This window comes from Echinococcus granulosus (assembly GCF_000524195.1).
Source record: "Echinococcus granulosus chromosome Unknown EG_S00134, whole genome shotgun sequence".
NCBI lineage: Eukaryota > Metazoa > Platyhelminthes > Cestoda > Cyclophyllidea > Taeniidae > Echinococcus > Echinococcus granulosus.
Genome location: NW_020170514.1, coordinates 126,605 through 143,051, shown reverse-complemented (window position 1 = coordinate 143,051; position 16,447 = coordinate 126,605). Strand labels below are relative to the sequence as shown.

The window sequence follows — 16,447 nt, the reverse complement described above, 5'->3', positions numbered from 1 at the left end:
AATGGGTAAGTGGGGCTGGTGTGAATGCGCCTCTTAGTGTGGTCCAATTTATTCACAAAATAAATTTATTTACCGAAACTTAGGTATTTGGGAAAATTGGAGCTGTGCACACCATTACCGTTAATAATTAATCATGCATCTTCAGCACCAGTAAATAGCAGTTTCCGTAGTCAACGAGTGTCTACAAGCTTATAAGGATGTTAAAGCTGCCACAATAAAACCTGAGTTCGTCAGTTAGATGCTGAATCCGCTGGATAAAAATTATTCGTCTGTTAAGCTCATTTAATGTTAAAGCGAACATTACGAGAGCTGTATGGTGTATGCATGCAACCTTTACTAACAGCTTTGGTATTCTTTTTACATTTGCAATTGATTCATGAGTAGCTGCATCAAGCAGCTACCTAGTTCTATCGCCAGAATGAAGCGATCTGATAAGCTGTACGGACTGTTTTATGAGAGTTGGACACAACTTCACCGCCACTTACTTTTGAGTGAGACAAACCCCTAACGACGTTAGAGCTTCAAACCGCCTTCTAAATGACTTCAAATTTCAAGAGTTGACAAATTGCGTAGTCAGAATAGTAACTAGTTATTTTTAACGACCCCAAAATATCCCAGAAGTAGCCAAAGAAGGCTACGCTTTCTCTAGACTTGGATGTCTAGCTAGAAAACACTTTTGATTTCTAGCAAAAAAAAATGCCGGTTCAAATGTCTAACTTGATTAGTCAACTGATTCGAAACATCAAATTTAATAATTATGAATAAATTGTAAATTAATAAGTTTTTATTTAGGCCCCAAGAGTTCTCTGAAGACGAAAGAAGCCAAAATAATAGGTCAGGATAAGGATTGTTGATATATGGAAAGGCTGAGAGGCTGCTGGTATGGCTTGGAGGCCATGCCACCCCGTGAAAGTACAGTCGAGAGTTGAACAAAGAGTTCAAGTGGTACATAATCCCTCTCCCCTTTTGGGCGTCGTCCCTGTCGTACCCCTCGGTCACTTTTCAGCTTTGGACATCACAGGGTAGTCCATGATGTTGGAAAAACATCCACAAACCAATTGGTCAAGAAATCGAATTTGCGCCCAACTAAGAAGATGTTTAACCGCAAGGTCCTATTGAATCTGGAGTTTTGTTCTGTATGGGAACTGCATTGGGGAAAAAGAAAGTTTGCCGGTCATTTCGTATCCCCAACGCTAGTCGCAAGAACACTGACCTAAAAGCAGAATCATTTAATAGAGACGATGTGTAAAGTAGTTCTGCGGGATGATGCTTTGCGCCTGTTCTTTCATGTCGCATTATCTTCTCACTTCAGTGCTGCCCAGCCATATCTATCTACCTGGGATGGATCCAGCCATTAGAGAGGTGGAGGCGATATCGCTCGTTCAACTGATTGGCACCCTCATAGAGATACCTTAGACGGCTTCTTAAGGAACTAATTCAGATGGTCCATGGCTGATGTTACTTCATTTGTTAATAGCATTCCTGTAGTGCAACACGGAACTAAGGCAGTTGCTGAAGGTAGACGCCATTCTCAACCCTTCTGTTGGGGGACCGTCATAGACTCTCTCATCCGCCGCATAGGCATTTCTTCCATCACGTTGAGGTTTAGTATTCAGTAACAGAAATCATTATAGGAGGCAATTGAGATTAGGTTGGCTTTCTGCTGCCTCTAAAGTAGCCCCCAAAGACCCCCTTGAAATGCAATCGCACAACCTTGAATGCCCGTTACCAAAGCCGAGAGTTAAAACAAAAACAGCAAAAGCATTATATATTTATTCATTTTCTGTGAAGCTGCTTCACTTCGGGGTTATATTTTAGTGGCAACAGTTGACTGGTTTCGGGAACTGAGGGAAGAGTTCCGCTGATTTGCTGCCGGTTAAAACCGCCATCTTTGTATACAAAGGGAATTTCTATGCTTTACTTATCATGCAAATCGTCAGGGTTTTTATTAACTTCGTATCTCACCCGTAGGACATTTTCTTATTCACCAGACTAATCACTGCCAATTAACTACAAAATTAGGCACAAGCACGCTGTCGGGGCTAGGTAAGGTGATATAAAGCTAGTTTGGTCAGGTTTTACCAGCGGTTTGGGTACTTCTACCCGTAAATGCCTGCGGTCATGAGTCAACATGAAAGTATGTGAGTTATCCAACTCAGGTCAAATTTCAAGCCACAGAACTTAAAAAACAAGAACTTTAGTTTTTTTAATGATTTGATTATTTGGTTAACTGTTTTGGTTTCTTGAGGACTGAAGGCTCCCCTGATTGTACTTCCGCTGAGTGGCCTGACCCCTGGGAATGTCGACAATACATTTTCTGGCCTTTGTATTCAGGAGCTTCTCGGGGCGACACATTGGTGCAAACGGAAAGAGATTGCGATCTCAAAGGACAACTACCAGGATTTTCATTACTGAATGCTAAACCTAGACGTGACGGAAGAATGGCATATGCTGCGGATAGGAGAATCTATGACGACTCCCTAACAGTCAACCGCCCCAGCCACATGTTCTGCAGGAATGATATTAACAATTAAAGCGACACTAGTTGTGGCTATGAACCATCTGAAAATGTTCATTGCTGAGCTGTCCATCGTGTCTGTATGGAAATGTCAACTAGGAGAACATGTGATACCTGCTTCAGTAATGTACAAACTTGACAGAATCTTAATAAATACTTGGCTGGACAGTACTGAAGTGAGAACGAAGTGGCAAGAAGGAATAGACGCGAAATCCTCCCCTTTCGAAACCATTTTAAACTCCGTCCTTTATTAAATGAAGCTGCCTTTAGGCCCGCACATCCCCTCTTCCTACAAGCCAATTCCATAAAAGTTCAAAACTCCAAATCCAGTAGGATTGTCAGTAGGGATCAATGACGTTGGGAGGAAATGTCCTTTTAGTTGCACGCCAATTCGATTACTGGTGCGGTTGGTTCGTGGGCGTTGTGATGGCCGACGCGGGACTTTGACTGAGAGGAGCGCCGATGAAGACTCTCAAAATGAGAGGGGACCATGCATTACCTTAACTGCTTATTTACCTCTTCATCTTGGTTACGCGGGCACTTAAGGCTTAGCCATTGTACTTCCACGGGGCGGCATGGCCTTCAGTCCATGCCAATAGCCTCTCAGTCCCTTCTGCACGTCAGCGACCCCCATTCTGCCTTAGTACTATTGTCGCCCTTTGTCTACAGAGAAGTCACGGAACACTGCGTAAATTTCCCAAAATATTCTTTTAATACATTCACTTGTGGTTACGATTTTCCCCGATTTTAGGAATATAATGGGGGAAAATGCAAGGAAAGAATGATTTAGTTCTGTTCGCTCGTGCTCACATCACCTTCAGGAATCGTTTTGATAGATAATGGGAAAGTTGTGAGTGAAAGGAGGTTTTAGGTTTCAAATGACAGATTTAGTTCCCACGAATTGCTGATTTTGGTGGGGCACAATTTTAAGGTGAATTTCACCTCTTCAAATAGGGAACAGACGAAGGTACACCGATTGGTGGGAATAATTAAAAGGACCATGGATGCACGAATTCAGTACTTTAACTGCCCATAAAACCTACCAGAAAACGACCCACATGACGTGAATGGAACCTTTGCTAAACGGAGCGCTAACCCATCAAATCTTCAACTTTATAGGAAGAACTGCACGCTCTTTACCTTAACGCATTCCACCCATTTTTTAGCTTGACACTTTTGGATCACTACATTTTTGACATTTATAGTACAACTAGGAGGAATCTCGGCACAGAAGAAGGGTTTTTCGATGAATTGTGGGATCAAGTAGAAGTATTTGCCAGCCATTCAAGCTAACAAAGGGCATTTTGGTCCTTTCATCGCATAGCAGAACGAGCTGGAATGTCCCTTACAGCCAGGGGGAGAATACGCCGATTTGTCACGTGGCTAAAGTAAAAATTCCACTTCCTGAATATCTTCTTGCCATAGATGAGGCAAGCTTGCCCTCCTACCACCCTGAAAGTTGTAGCTAACGCATAATATAAAGTGAAAATGGATCTGAAGAAATAAGGCATAACATTTTCGTCACCAATGAAGTTATGACTCGGGTGTGTTTGCAGATCTGAGCCTTTGGCTTGGCTTGCGCATTTTATGCAATCCCCTTAAGCCTAGGTCACAAAAATAGTTTGCCTTATTGGCATCGTAATTTAATGTGATCCACAGAAAATGGCGAAAGATTTGGGGCTAAATCCATCACAGAATGGTCAACAAATGAAGAAGTAATTTATCTTAAATGGGTTTTAATGGAATACATCTTTCATATCAGGGAATAAAAAGTTATCAGACGGGCTTACATTTGATTGGTCCGCTGTCAAGGAAAGCGATTGGTTTTCAAGGGTCAAGCCGATTTATACACCACTGCCCTATGCCAAATTCTTGTTATTGCTAGAGAGCAACAATTTTACATCGCTTAAGCATCCTTATTTTCATATGAATTGTCTGAATTTTCCCATCTCATGCACCCAACAGCAGTCGCCTGATGTTGTCTGAGAAAGGTGGTGCACGCAAAAAAATTCACCATCCCAATTACATAGTTTGTTAGAGGTTTGCCCATTCCAACTCCAAGATAGCCCTGAAAACAGAAAAAAAGATAATACTCAGGCAGGATTACTAACATGACCTAGAGGCTAGTCCATCCAGCGAGGGTACAACGACAGAGCGGCTAAGTGGCGCCATTACAAAAGCCGAAAAGTAAACATGAAACCAACGTATTGAAGTTTCTTTAAGAAAACGAATTGCATGGAAGTGGAGCATACATTCAAGCGGGTCTACCTGTTCAAGATTTCGTGTGGTAGAATATCCTAAGCGGTCGGCTGTTGAAGCGCATTGCAAGCCACCCGAGTCGGATGATTTTATTTGAATCGGGGAGAAGTATGGAGACACTACCCATGCCTCGATAGTAGATTAGACTACATTGTCTCCAACTTCTTGGTAGTGTGCTCGGATTACAACGCTTTGGAACCACTATTAAGCAATAGGGACCGCCCCTTTGCAAATAAAATGGACAGTCTTCCAGTACTGCAAGCAAGTTATCGAAAAATAGGTATCATGAAGCTTCATACGAGAATACGTAAAGCCTTCAGCGTAATCCCGTGGTGACTGGATGGTACACTTTGCATCCAACACATCCCAGCCCCGGTAAAGTCGTTCTCTATACCGCGGTAAATGGCATGTGATGTTAGCCCTACAGGCTAACCGCATCAAACCATGCGACTGCATTGATGGCTCAGCCGCCAGCGAACTTGGGGTAGGCAAATACGCAGCGGAACAGCATTCGTTGTTTCCAACTTCCCTATAATACAGAACCCAAAAATAACCCAATCCATTTACAACCACCTAACGATGAACCTACGGCGCAAAAATCAAGCAGAACATCGGTCGAGAATGTCTGAATTTGCGTCAAGTCCCCAGATTATCAAACAACATTGGAATGTGTAAGTTCAGATAGGAGGTACAAATGAAACGGAGGATTAAAAAAGCAAAGTTAATCAAAAAATCTGTACACGAATGGAAAGTCTGTCAATAATGTACTGAGGCATGCAGAAGACGGGATTAATCTCCCGTAGGGCGTATGATGCCACGGAGAGGGGATCGCAAACTTTTTCATTCCCACTCTCATTTGCCTCAGGTGCCTTTTTGGCGTTCAGTCTGGAGAGCAGAGACAGACCAGCAAGGCCGAAAAGGGTGTGGAAGGGATCAGGAATGTTGCCAGGACGGTCCCCTATACCGCCAGTCTCCGAGTCCTGACTGGCACAGATGAACTTGGCCAGATCGGCAGCATCAATCCACATGAGACGACCCAGAATTGTAAGCGAGGCAAGGACCCACCTGCCACAATAAAAGCAGATTTGGCCATGATGAATGTGTTCATATGGGCGCAGTGGTAAAGTAGGATACCTTAAAAATATAATTACGAGCTAAGACGTCGGGAGCACCTTAACAAGGACAAGACCCATCAGTAACACTTGCCGTGTCTAAAATGACTACTAATTTGTTCGCGTAGATAAATAAATCATGAGACGGTCTGCAAATCGCACATATCCAGCTTATAAAGGTAAATGAACTGTGTCATTTCGAACTGTTCGGGTACACCTAGCACACGCATAGTGAAGAAACTAATTCACGGTTTTGGAAACCAACAAATTACAGAAGGATTACTGTCTATCTGAAATATGAAACGTCAAATTAGGTTATAAAAATGAGGCACATTACAAGTGACAATATAAATGCGTGGATTAGCCCCTTAAAAAGTCTTCAAACGAATATTTCTAACAGGCAATCGACAATGAAGCTCAGCACCGTTTTGTCTAAGTAAGCAGTTATAATTTCCAGGTCAATTCACTGTAGCGAGATCACAAGGAACTATACGAGGTTTGAAATTGCCATTTGGATAACGACCAAAAGTTTGGCAAAATAATTGAGTAATGAAGTTAACCAAACGAGTTTTGTTCATATATCACAACCTTAAGAAGCAGTCCGAAAGAAAGGGAATTACAAAGGAAAGCTTGACTAAAATGGTCAGTGCAAAAGTAACATAAATGCTCCTCATAAAGACTGACAACCCTTAAGAGAAGTATGATAACCTGGAAAGATTTTCAAAAAATCAATGCTTTGTACGTGGATAATGTGCGTTATGTGACTGGCTTTAGCCGAGAAGTTATACCTACATAGGTAATCTAGACCCACCATGAATAACAGACGTCCGGCTCTTTGCCAGGTCTGCCATTGAGTCCACCGCTGGGTAGCTGCCGTTCAGCCAACCACCAAGCCGCCTTGCCAATGTCCAACCGTCTTAATTGGTTAAGCAGGGAGAGAGCACCGATAACGCAATAGGCTTGTCCGGCGTGAGACTCACTGCCTGGACGAGTTCCAAACCCGCCATCAGGATTTTGGCACCGAACGAGGTATTCTATAGCCATGCGAATATTGACACCTTCAATGGGTTGAGAGAAGTCACGCACGCCGATTGGAATGATACCCAAGAGACTGAGTGCAGCCAGAGCACAGAAACTGAACCTAGAATCAACTTCCCCCCATTTGTCACCGTTGAAACTCCCGTCTGGGTTCTGAGGTACGGAAGGTAACAATGAATTATACCCGTCTCAAGGGATGGGATATGGAAATCAAAACAACTCTACAAACCTGTAAGGTTGAAATGTATTTAACAGCCTCATTACAGTTAAAACTCTGGAACTCATCATACATGGCAAGAATTTGAATACCACTGAGGGTAGATAGGATATGCGAATCATGACCAGGCGCTGGAGCAAATCCCCCATCAATATTTTGACAGGATTTAACAAAGTCGAGTACATTTGCCTTGTCAATAACATCAAGCCTCTTCATCAAATCAAGCGCAGTGAGTGACCAATAAATTCCCGATAGCTTCATGTGGTCTAACATCGGGTCTTCCTTTTTTTCCAAGGCTTTTAAAAAGGCTACATGTTTCTCGAACATCAAATCTTGTGAAACATTGGCTGTTAAATTCACGTCAATGATTGGGTGGGCCATTTAAAACAGGACAAAAAACCGAGGGACCGCGCAGATTAATGGCATAAATGCAGTCGGACAGCCAATCAAAGTGCAAGCACACGCATTTATATTTTAAAATAAAAAATATCGAAACAATTCAGTTTAAACCACTGGTTTTACTCATTTATCAGGAGTCACTCCGTAATAAAAGGTTCGGTGCTTAATCTACCACCCCAATTTTCATTTCCATAAAACGAATGATCTGATTGGGTGAGACCATTTTTAATTGGTAATATTGTGAAGGGGTTCCAGTGAGCATTGTTGTGTTTCTTTAGAGTGCTGTTTCCTCGGAGGCTAATGACGTGTGCTCTGCTACAAAATTCGTATTTACTTACACTTCTTGTCTAAAGGGTGTGTCTAAATGAATACGTATTAGGCAAAAACTAGTGGGCGTCCTTCACATAAGATTGTTTTAATTCTTTCTTTGCAGCTCAAATTCATGGCAATCAAATTGGCTTGGAGCTGACTGTATAAGTAATACTTGCAGATTTCCTTGACAAATGACGTTCAATAAGGGTAGAAATGTCAACATCGAATGATATCGTTAAACGTCGGTACTTAGGATTGATTGTTTTATGACCTAGAGAATCCGTGTGCAATATCGTCGGAGTTTTTGCCGGGATGGTCTCGTCGACATTTCGCACACTTTTATCAGTTGTTCTGTACATTTTATTATTTTATTCCATTTTCGATGTTTATTATACGTCACCACTCGTACATGGGATGGACTACAAGCGTCCGTCTCGCCCTAGCTTAGTTGGGACAGTCGTGTTCATCGTTGCAGATGGTCTTCGTTACGACAAGCTTTTTACGCTTGAAATGGAGAACACCCCAACACTAAGGTACATTGGATTTTTCTGTCTGATGTTGGCATTGGTTGCTTTTAAACTCATGAGTCTTTTCCCGTTATCCTTATGTAATGGCACGGGTTTCACATAGGTCATATTATTTGCAAACCACTCTGGGTTTTTCTTGCCCAATAGTTTGATTACATTAAACTGCAGGTGGATGGAAATAGTGCTGCTAATTTTTAAACTAAATTATTTATTGTTCTACCCAAAAATACACTGGATTTAACACCGTTTGATCTGCTAAAGCAGTAAATTAGTCATTGACACTCACGAGAGACCGTTGCCAGGATAGGTTTCATGAATATAGTTATTCCAAATTGTTACTAGCCATTCTTTCACTGTCTAGGAAATAACTGCAAAATCCTGTGGAATGTATTTTAGTCATTCATCTAATACTCTTTTCGTCTCATTACCATTCTTACATATCTATTTTTTAATAAAAGGGGCATCATTTTGAATGAGGGCAGTTGGGGGTATTCGCACACGAGGGTCCCTACCGAGTCTCGTCCTGGTCATGTTGCTCTTTTCGCTGGATTTTATGAAGACGTGGCTTCAATCACCAAAGGTATCACTGAATTATTCCTAAAGCGGGTACTGTATGACCCTATCAAGAACTGTCTTGGCCATTAGCCTTTGATAATTGAGCCCCATTTCTCAGTGAAACCCAAGCATCATCTCGTTGTTTAATGTTTTTTGTTTCGTACTCTTCGATCCAACTATTTAAAAACTCTCGTGTTACTCATAAGCATCTCGAGTACTTTTATTCCTCATTATTCCTTTTAGGATGGCAAGCGAATGCTGTCGAGTTTGACTCCATCTTCAATCGCTCTTACCAGGCTTTTGCATGGGGCGGTCCTGATGTGGTCCCTATGTTTCAACCCCTTCATCGTGTTGGAGATGCACGAGTTAAGATAGAAAGCTATCCACACGTCATGCTCGATTTCACCGCCGAAAATATAACTCAAGTTGACGACTGGGTTGTTGACCGATTTTCGGTGGGTTATTAGGTTACTGGGTTCATCGACAGTAGTTTGAGTTCCTATCACAGTGACATTTGTGTTAAATTTGCGTGGCAAAGATCCTTTACTATTGATTGAGCTTATTTGTACGTTGGCTGCTGCTGTAGGATTTCATGAAAACACATTCTCATCTCCTACTGAAAACAAATTCATCAGAATCACCCGAAGATGGCTTTCGTAAAGGCAATTTCATCTTTCTTCATCTCAGTGCGGCTGACCAAATGGGGCACACAAAAAAGCCAGATTCTGAAGCCTACACTGCGATGATTCATAATCTCGATACTAATATCGCTCGCATTCTCGCGATCTTTAAGGAACATCCCAACATTGCTCAAGAAACCGCATTCATATTCACCTCGGATCACGGAATGACTGATTGGGGTAGGTTTTAGGCATTGTTAAGTGTTCTCTCTGCTTATAGGCAGTCATGGAGCAGGGTCGGCGCATGAGACGATAGCACCGCTAATTGTTTGGGGCAAGCATATTCCCCGGCCGATGTCAGCAAATTGGCACTCTCATCTGTTGCCATTCACGCGTAACCTGGGTCGACACGATATTCACCAAGCTGATCTCTGCCCATTGATTGCGTGTCTCCTTGGTATCGCGATTCCAGCCAACTCTGTTGTATGTTTTATCGCCGTGAGATCTACTAATACTGCCTAAGTAGGCTCTGCCATTTATGCTTTTAGGGTGAACTACCTCTCGATCTTTTGGATGTGGACTCATCGGTAAAAGTTGGCCTTATCAGAGAGAATGCTCTGCATATTCTCAAGCAACTACATGTAATTTTAAGAGACTGCGTGTCTTCTAGTAACTTATGTTCAGATCAAATACGAAGAGCAGAAAGCTGGTCATTACCATTTCTTATTTCGCGAATTCAGGTGAGTTGCTTGACCTATCAGTGTAATCTGTTTAGTAAATTTACACAAAAGCAGATAGACAGTATGCTGGAGAGTGCAGCCTTACAGGCGACGAACCATGACTACGTTGCGGCTGTAACGTTTCTTTTTCGGCTAACTGGTTTGTACAGATTGAAACATATCGAAGGATTATTAGATTGAGCCTGGAGGGACTGGACTACTACCATAAATATGGTCGATTTTTTATGGGGTACGATACAGGGCTTATTAGTTGTTTTTTGAACTTGTTTAACCAGTAACGTTTATTGAAAGTTTTTCTTATCTTTGCTAATGATTTGCTCACATTGAGGCCGATCCATCTCCACACCTGCGCACATGCATGTTCAGGGTCGTAAATCACGTCTTAGTTTCAACATTTTCGTAACTACGAGACATACCCCTCAGATTTGTTTTCGCCAAAAACGCATGTAACGTTAAAATTTTATGTGAAATTATCACCATTTAGCAGCTGATTCTTTTAATTTCGTTACAGAGGTGATAAGCACTAACGTGTTTGTGGGGCTCAGTATCCTTCTTTTTCAAACTGTAACCTCTTGAGAGGTCGGCTGGAAGTAGTGACACAAATTGATTAAATATGAATTTTCCGGAACGAAATCTTGCCTTACATTATAAATAAAAATTAGTAACAATCTCTTATCGTAAAGGCAACTTGTAATAAGCCTTTTGAATTGTGTGTTTAGACGGCGATATTATTGTTGAAATGGCAAGCTCTGCAATCTCGCAAATCTCAACACCTCAGTTCTTCAATCCATAAATTGGACAGTCTTCTTATTGCTCTTCTTAGCCTTGCTATCAAACATTCGTACATCAAGAGAGGAGAGCTTGGTTTTTCTATTGGCGACACAAAGGTTTCACTCATAGGTCCTCGCACTTGCTTGTTGGAGCTACTAACTGGCGCGGCTTGGCGTGCTGCGCGTGAGTAAACAGCATGACCCGCTGCCCCCATGCACACACGCAAACATATGCCATAAAAGGTCGTTGAAAGCCAGTGTGTCCACCGTTGCCCCATCTTTCAAGTGACTGCTGAATCACCTTCTCCTGCAATTTGCATATGCACAGTAGGCCAGGCGGTGTTAGCGTTGGTGGCATCATTTGCATGCATTTTTTTCCGGTTTACACATCACCCGTTTGTGTGTGTATTTGTGCAAAATTTCATTGATTAGGCAACTTGTTACCTGTGATTCGAGACGCTCCACTTAGGCTTCCCTTTAGCCTGGCCTAGACCCATTTGTTCAAAGCTCTTCATAAAGAATTAGTGACTCCTCCTTTGCATACTTCATTGAGTTACAGCTACGTTCCAATTTAATCATTCCACGTTCGCTATCAGCATTACGCATAGATGACGTGTATTCTTCATTGTTTTGACAGTCCTTTAAAAAATACAACCACATCATGCCATTAGTCTTCCAAATGCTTTTGGTTTTATCTTTATATTTGTCGGTTATTTGGGGAAATGCGGAATAACAAGAGAAAGTGTTGAATAAAAAACATTGAGTTATTACGAGAGCCAGCCACGTTTGACATTGGGATGATTAGGTTAACACGTTCCCCTCTGATGGCACACATGAGACACTCGATTGCACAAAATCTTGTCACAAAAGAGTGGTTTAGTTTAAAACAAAAAAGCGGATTCGAGACGTCCTCAGTTTTAGGAAAGTTGCATTTTTTTCTCTTGAGTAGTGTAAAGTTGTGATGTAATAGCCAATTCTCCCCTGATACTGTTAACGAAATTTGTAAATCTGTTCAGGCTTTTTATCACTATAGTAATGGATTTTGGACAATAAGAATGTGACTCAGGTATCAGCTGGCACAACCTATCTACGTATTATTTTCATTTTAGTGTTTGTATAGGGCTATCATACGCAGTCTGGTCGCTGCTTCTCTACGTGGACACATTCTGCCATTCGGACCCTAAGCCTAGAGGGAATGAGCATAAGAGGACGAAGCCTGATTCCTGGGTCTTGGCGCTTTCGTTATTTATTGCTATCGTTATTCTTGGTTTTCTAAGCAACGGTGAGCTGAGTGCCTAAAGGTCTTCCTCCTTTAAGTGTTTTAATCAGTTTATTGACTGTATGGGCTGGTTTTAAGGAAACGGTATTATATCTGTCAAATGCTTCATAGTGAGATCTCTCGAACAAGGCTACTCCTAGTTTTATACATCGTCGTCGAAATCACTGCTTCTTGCTCGGGAGCATAATCCAGCGACGTACATTAGTACTTTATCAATGTACTTTCCTAAATTCATTGATATAATATTCGCCTAAAGAGCCATCAGGAAATATTGGGTAGTGAGAAATCTGTTTAAAACTTCTAGTCGAATACAATCATTAATCGGGGCTGAAATTTCCCCCCGTTTAAGCATACCCTTTGTTGTGGTCATTGTTCTCAACATTTACCGTTGTCTATCATGCTTATTAGGTATATGTAAGTCGTTACATTATTTGCCTGGAGAATGAAGCTTGCGCATTTAGTAGCGCGTGTTGTGCCTACCTTTTTTAGCTCATCATCAATCTCTTTTGCGGACCTTTTATCAAATCCTTCCGCTTATTCTGGGTCTAATTCTACTATGGACGCCAAGGTATCGTCAGGGCTTGTTCCATCTCTTTTGTCGTACTCATTCTTTCAAGGCTGTCGGTGAGAAGAAACAAAGTGGCTCCAAATATGGCTTGATGTTAGCTCTCCTGGTCATGCTCATGGAATTTGGGGTGAGCTTTTCTATTTACCCCCCAACTTACGGTTGCTCAGTTGGATCTTCGCAGCATGGCATCGCTAATGCTATAGGGAGCATGCAAAAGGGTTTTGCGTTCTTTTTGTTGTCGTGGCATCACGATCTGACTTGGCCATATCACTGAGGCCATTGTCTAGCTCTTAATTTACTCCTGGATGACGAATATACGAGGGAATTTGTGGCCTTGCATTGAGCCTCCATGCAAGAATGAATCTGTGCTTCCAACACATCTATCATTAAAGGAATAAATGATAAAATGTTATTTTACGCTTTTGTCTCACATTAGACTGCAGGGACAGCCAACTTACCATAAAGGGATCCCATGACATGCCTAGTCATTACTGCTCACCTTCACCCCTTTCAACACAAAATGGCGGCGACTTTTGAAAGTCTTGCATGCGCTTATGATAAGTATTGCAAGCCTTATTGCAGATGTACTGCTCAGTTTGAAAGTATTAAAGTGTTTTGGGAACAGTTTGGCTCTCTTGAAGGTGGGTAGAACTTAGGCAGGAATTCACGTCACAGACTTTGTGCGACTTGACTAGACTAAAAAATGTTGCTTATCTACTTGTTCACCGTCATAGGCAATGCGGTCGTGAATACAGAGTGCACTTCTTCTGGAAGTTTTTTAATTAAAAAGTGGCGAAATTGTTTTAGTTTTTAGGGAATAAAGGGCACATTGTCTTGGCAAATAACACTCACTGTCTTTATCCCCCTTATTTCAGCTCTGGGGCTTCGTGCATCGTTCTTTGCTCTCCTTTGGAGCCATATTCCTCGGTACTTGGCCGTATCTGGATTCCACTTTCATTAAACTACGAAATGTAATTCCGAGAATACACTTCTGTTTTGCATCACTTTAATCCTTGATGATTTATAAGTCTGTGTTTCATCTAATCGTAGAGACCAAAATTGCAGCGAATATGGTGCTGCGCTTGCTGCGTGCTGGCGATCTTTCCCTTACTACCCCTGGTTGGGTCTTTCACTTCTCCCACTCTCGTGTAAGTTCGGCACATCGTCTCCTCACTTAATAGTCTTTATGAAGATCGTTTTGTTTTTATCTCCAACCGTTCCGTTAATTATCTATTTTAATTTGTAGACTTTTCTCAAATATTTGTACATCAATGTTGGCTTTCGTCCTTCTTCGGATCTGTCGAAGGTCTGAACATGTGCTTCCATGGTACAGAGAACCAAATTACCTTTTGGTAAGCACTTCTTGGACCCTCTCTCTCTCTACTTATAAAAATTCATTCACCTTAATGGAAATGGTGTACTGTCTTTAATCCATTTGCACCTGCTTACTGCAGATATTCGAGTCGCTTGTTAGTGGCTTGTTAGTCTTCCTTGTTCGCACTCTGGTGTCGTGGTCAGTCTCGATCCCAATTCTCGTCCATGTCATTTGTTGGATCCTCTTAAGTAAGTTTAGTCTTTGTTGAACCGTTCTGTCGACAAAATTATTGCCGCTTCACTAATCCTACTTCATCCTCTGCACCTTGGTGTCATTGATATTTTTTGGATAGATTTCACGATGAACATGAGTAGTGTAATGCTTGGTGGATTTGTTTTTGTTGTTTAGCAGTCGTCTGAAGGGACCTTTGTACCCTCTGTTATTACTCGCTTTCCAAGTATTTGACTCAAACCTTTTGTGCTTCTAAGGTATTCAATGGTGTTTGGCGTCATTTCAAAGTTACAACAATTTAAAATTCAAATTCAATTTAAATTTAAAATTGTTCTTTACACAGAGTGCAAATGCAGCTTTTGTCAAACAGGTTCTTGATTTCATGACTGCTTACTAGTATTTCACATCAGCAGTATTGGTCTAATTTTTATTTTTGATGGCCCACTTTTTAGTAATGTACCCCTCCCTTTATTTTAGTTGCTTCACCACTGCTTGCCTTATTCAACAAGAATTTCGTCGTCTGCGAAAGGCTTGTTGGTCTGACTTTGGCCTTCTTCATTCCCTTCAGCCTTATGAACGTATTGTATCCTTGTTATACGCAGTATATCCGTGCCATTTTAACTCATTCATCTCTAAACTTGTAGTTTTTGCCTTAGAACATTATTTTCTCTGCTGGAGTCTCCTTAACACCGACGTTAGCTACGAGGGATTGTTTTTTCTCACATTTGCCACAGTATTGTTCACGTGGATCTGGCTCGAATCGGATTTGGAATTTCATGAGGTCCGTCCACACACCCACTACATATTTCCTCCATTCCGCGTTACATTGTCTAGCTTGTCAAACCTCTGTCTTTCCCTTTCTTCAGTTCTACTCGCTCAAATTGACAACTGAATCGCAGGGAAAACCTCCTAGCACTGGTGGCCTCTTCCACGTGGATTTAGCGAGTCTTCGCCGACCGCTCTTTTACGTATCCTTTTGTAACCTCTGATCGCTACTTGGATGTTTCGACTATAATCTAGTGTTTACTGTGATTGTTGACATTTCTCTCGTTGATGGGTAAAACGCACTCAATGTTTCTATGGGACTATACCGCATTCATTTACACGACTTTTTACTGAAGTAGAGTATCTAGGCAACACATGCGTGTTGACATCGTACCCCACCAACTGCACATATTGCCAACGTGCATCACGCTCCTTAACTCACTTCTCTTTAGGTATTTTTTGTTATTTACTCGTTCTTTGGTACTGGGAATATCGCCAGCATCAATACGTAAGTGCATATTCCATCCTCTTAACGGCACTTTTTAACAATAGATTCGACCCAGTATCGGTGTACTGTTTCATGACAGTCCTCAATCCCGCAGCAATGGGTGCCCTCCTCATTTTCAAGGTAATATTATACCACGTTTATCCCCTGACGGTGCGTACCCTTAGATCCTCTGTCCTATCGTGTTGGTCGGAATTGCGTACAGCCTGATAGGTCGAGTCAAAGAGAGTCTGGGAAGTGCTACTGCCTCCTCTCCAGTTCATGGTGCGCTCCACCCGGAAACTACATTCCTTATGATAATTGCCAACTTCCTTGCGGTGCACTTTTTTGCTATGTTGAAGGATGAGGGCTCGTGGCTAGACATCGGGGAGAGCATCAGCCACTACGTGATTGCCATGTCTATTGGATTGGCCAGTGTCGTCCTCTCCCACCTCGGCAGTTGGATGCTGGTACCCACGTGGGTGAAAACTCACTCTGACAGGATGAAATTTTTGTAGCTGACTGCAATACGACACTTGTTCCTACTCCTTGTCTAGTGTTAAAAAAAATTATTGAGGTCAGTGCTCTGGTGATTTTGGAGGGCTGCCTAATGATGATTCGCAACAGTGAAAGAGAACAAAAAGATTTATTGCGTAAAATCGTTTTAATAAACAGTAAATTAAATGATTAGTCGGAATTTTCCGCCCATCCTTCAAGTACAAATTCGGTGTCGGAGGT

At 41.8% G+C, this 16,447-nt stretch overlaps 2 protein-coding genes across 2 annotated transcripts; one reads left to right on the top strand and one right to left on the bottom strand. All coding sequences in view use genetic code 11, as the record gives it.

Moving 5' to 3' along the window:
* Positions 1-4,424: 4,424 nt before the first annotated feature.
* EGR_09155 (Geranylgeranyl transferase type-2 subunit beta) lies at positions 4,425-7,525 on the bottom strand (the record flags this gene model as incomplete). The annotated part of the gene is made up of 4 exons (XM_024498404.1): positions 4,425-4,586; positions 5,518-5,842; positions 6,701-7,080; positions 7,157-7,525. The coding sequence occupies 4 exons, from the start codon at positions 7,523-7,525 to the stop codon at positions 4,425-4,427; spliced, it is 1,236 nt and encodes a 411-aa protein (XP_024347187.1).
* Positions 7,526-8,167: 642 nt separating this feature from the next.
* Positions 8,168-16,227, top strand: EGR_09154 (GPI ethanolamine phosphate transferase; the record flags this gene model as incomplete). Its single annotated transcript, XM_024498403.1, has 22 exons — positions 8,168-8,388; positions 8,841-8,962; positions 9,181-9,392; positions 9,524-9,797; positions 9,838-10,040; positions 10,106-10,198; positions 10,242-10,297; positions 10,333-10,411; positions 10,447-10,526; positions 11,121-11,251; positions 12,188-12,349; positions 12,836-13,041; positions 13,790-13,885; positions 13,965-14,062; positions 14,161-14,266; positions 14,369-14,477; positions 14,938-15,043; positions 15,160-15,241; positions 15,327-15,428; positions 15,678-15,733; positions 15,778-15,853; positions 15,898-16,227. 22 exons carry the CDS (start codon positions 8,168-8,170, stop codon positions 16,225-16,227), a joined length of 3,000 nt encoding a protein of 999 aa, XP_024347186.1.
* Positions 16,228-16,447: the final 220 nt, after the last annotated feature.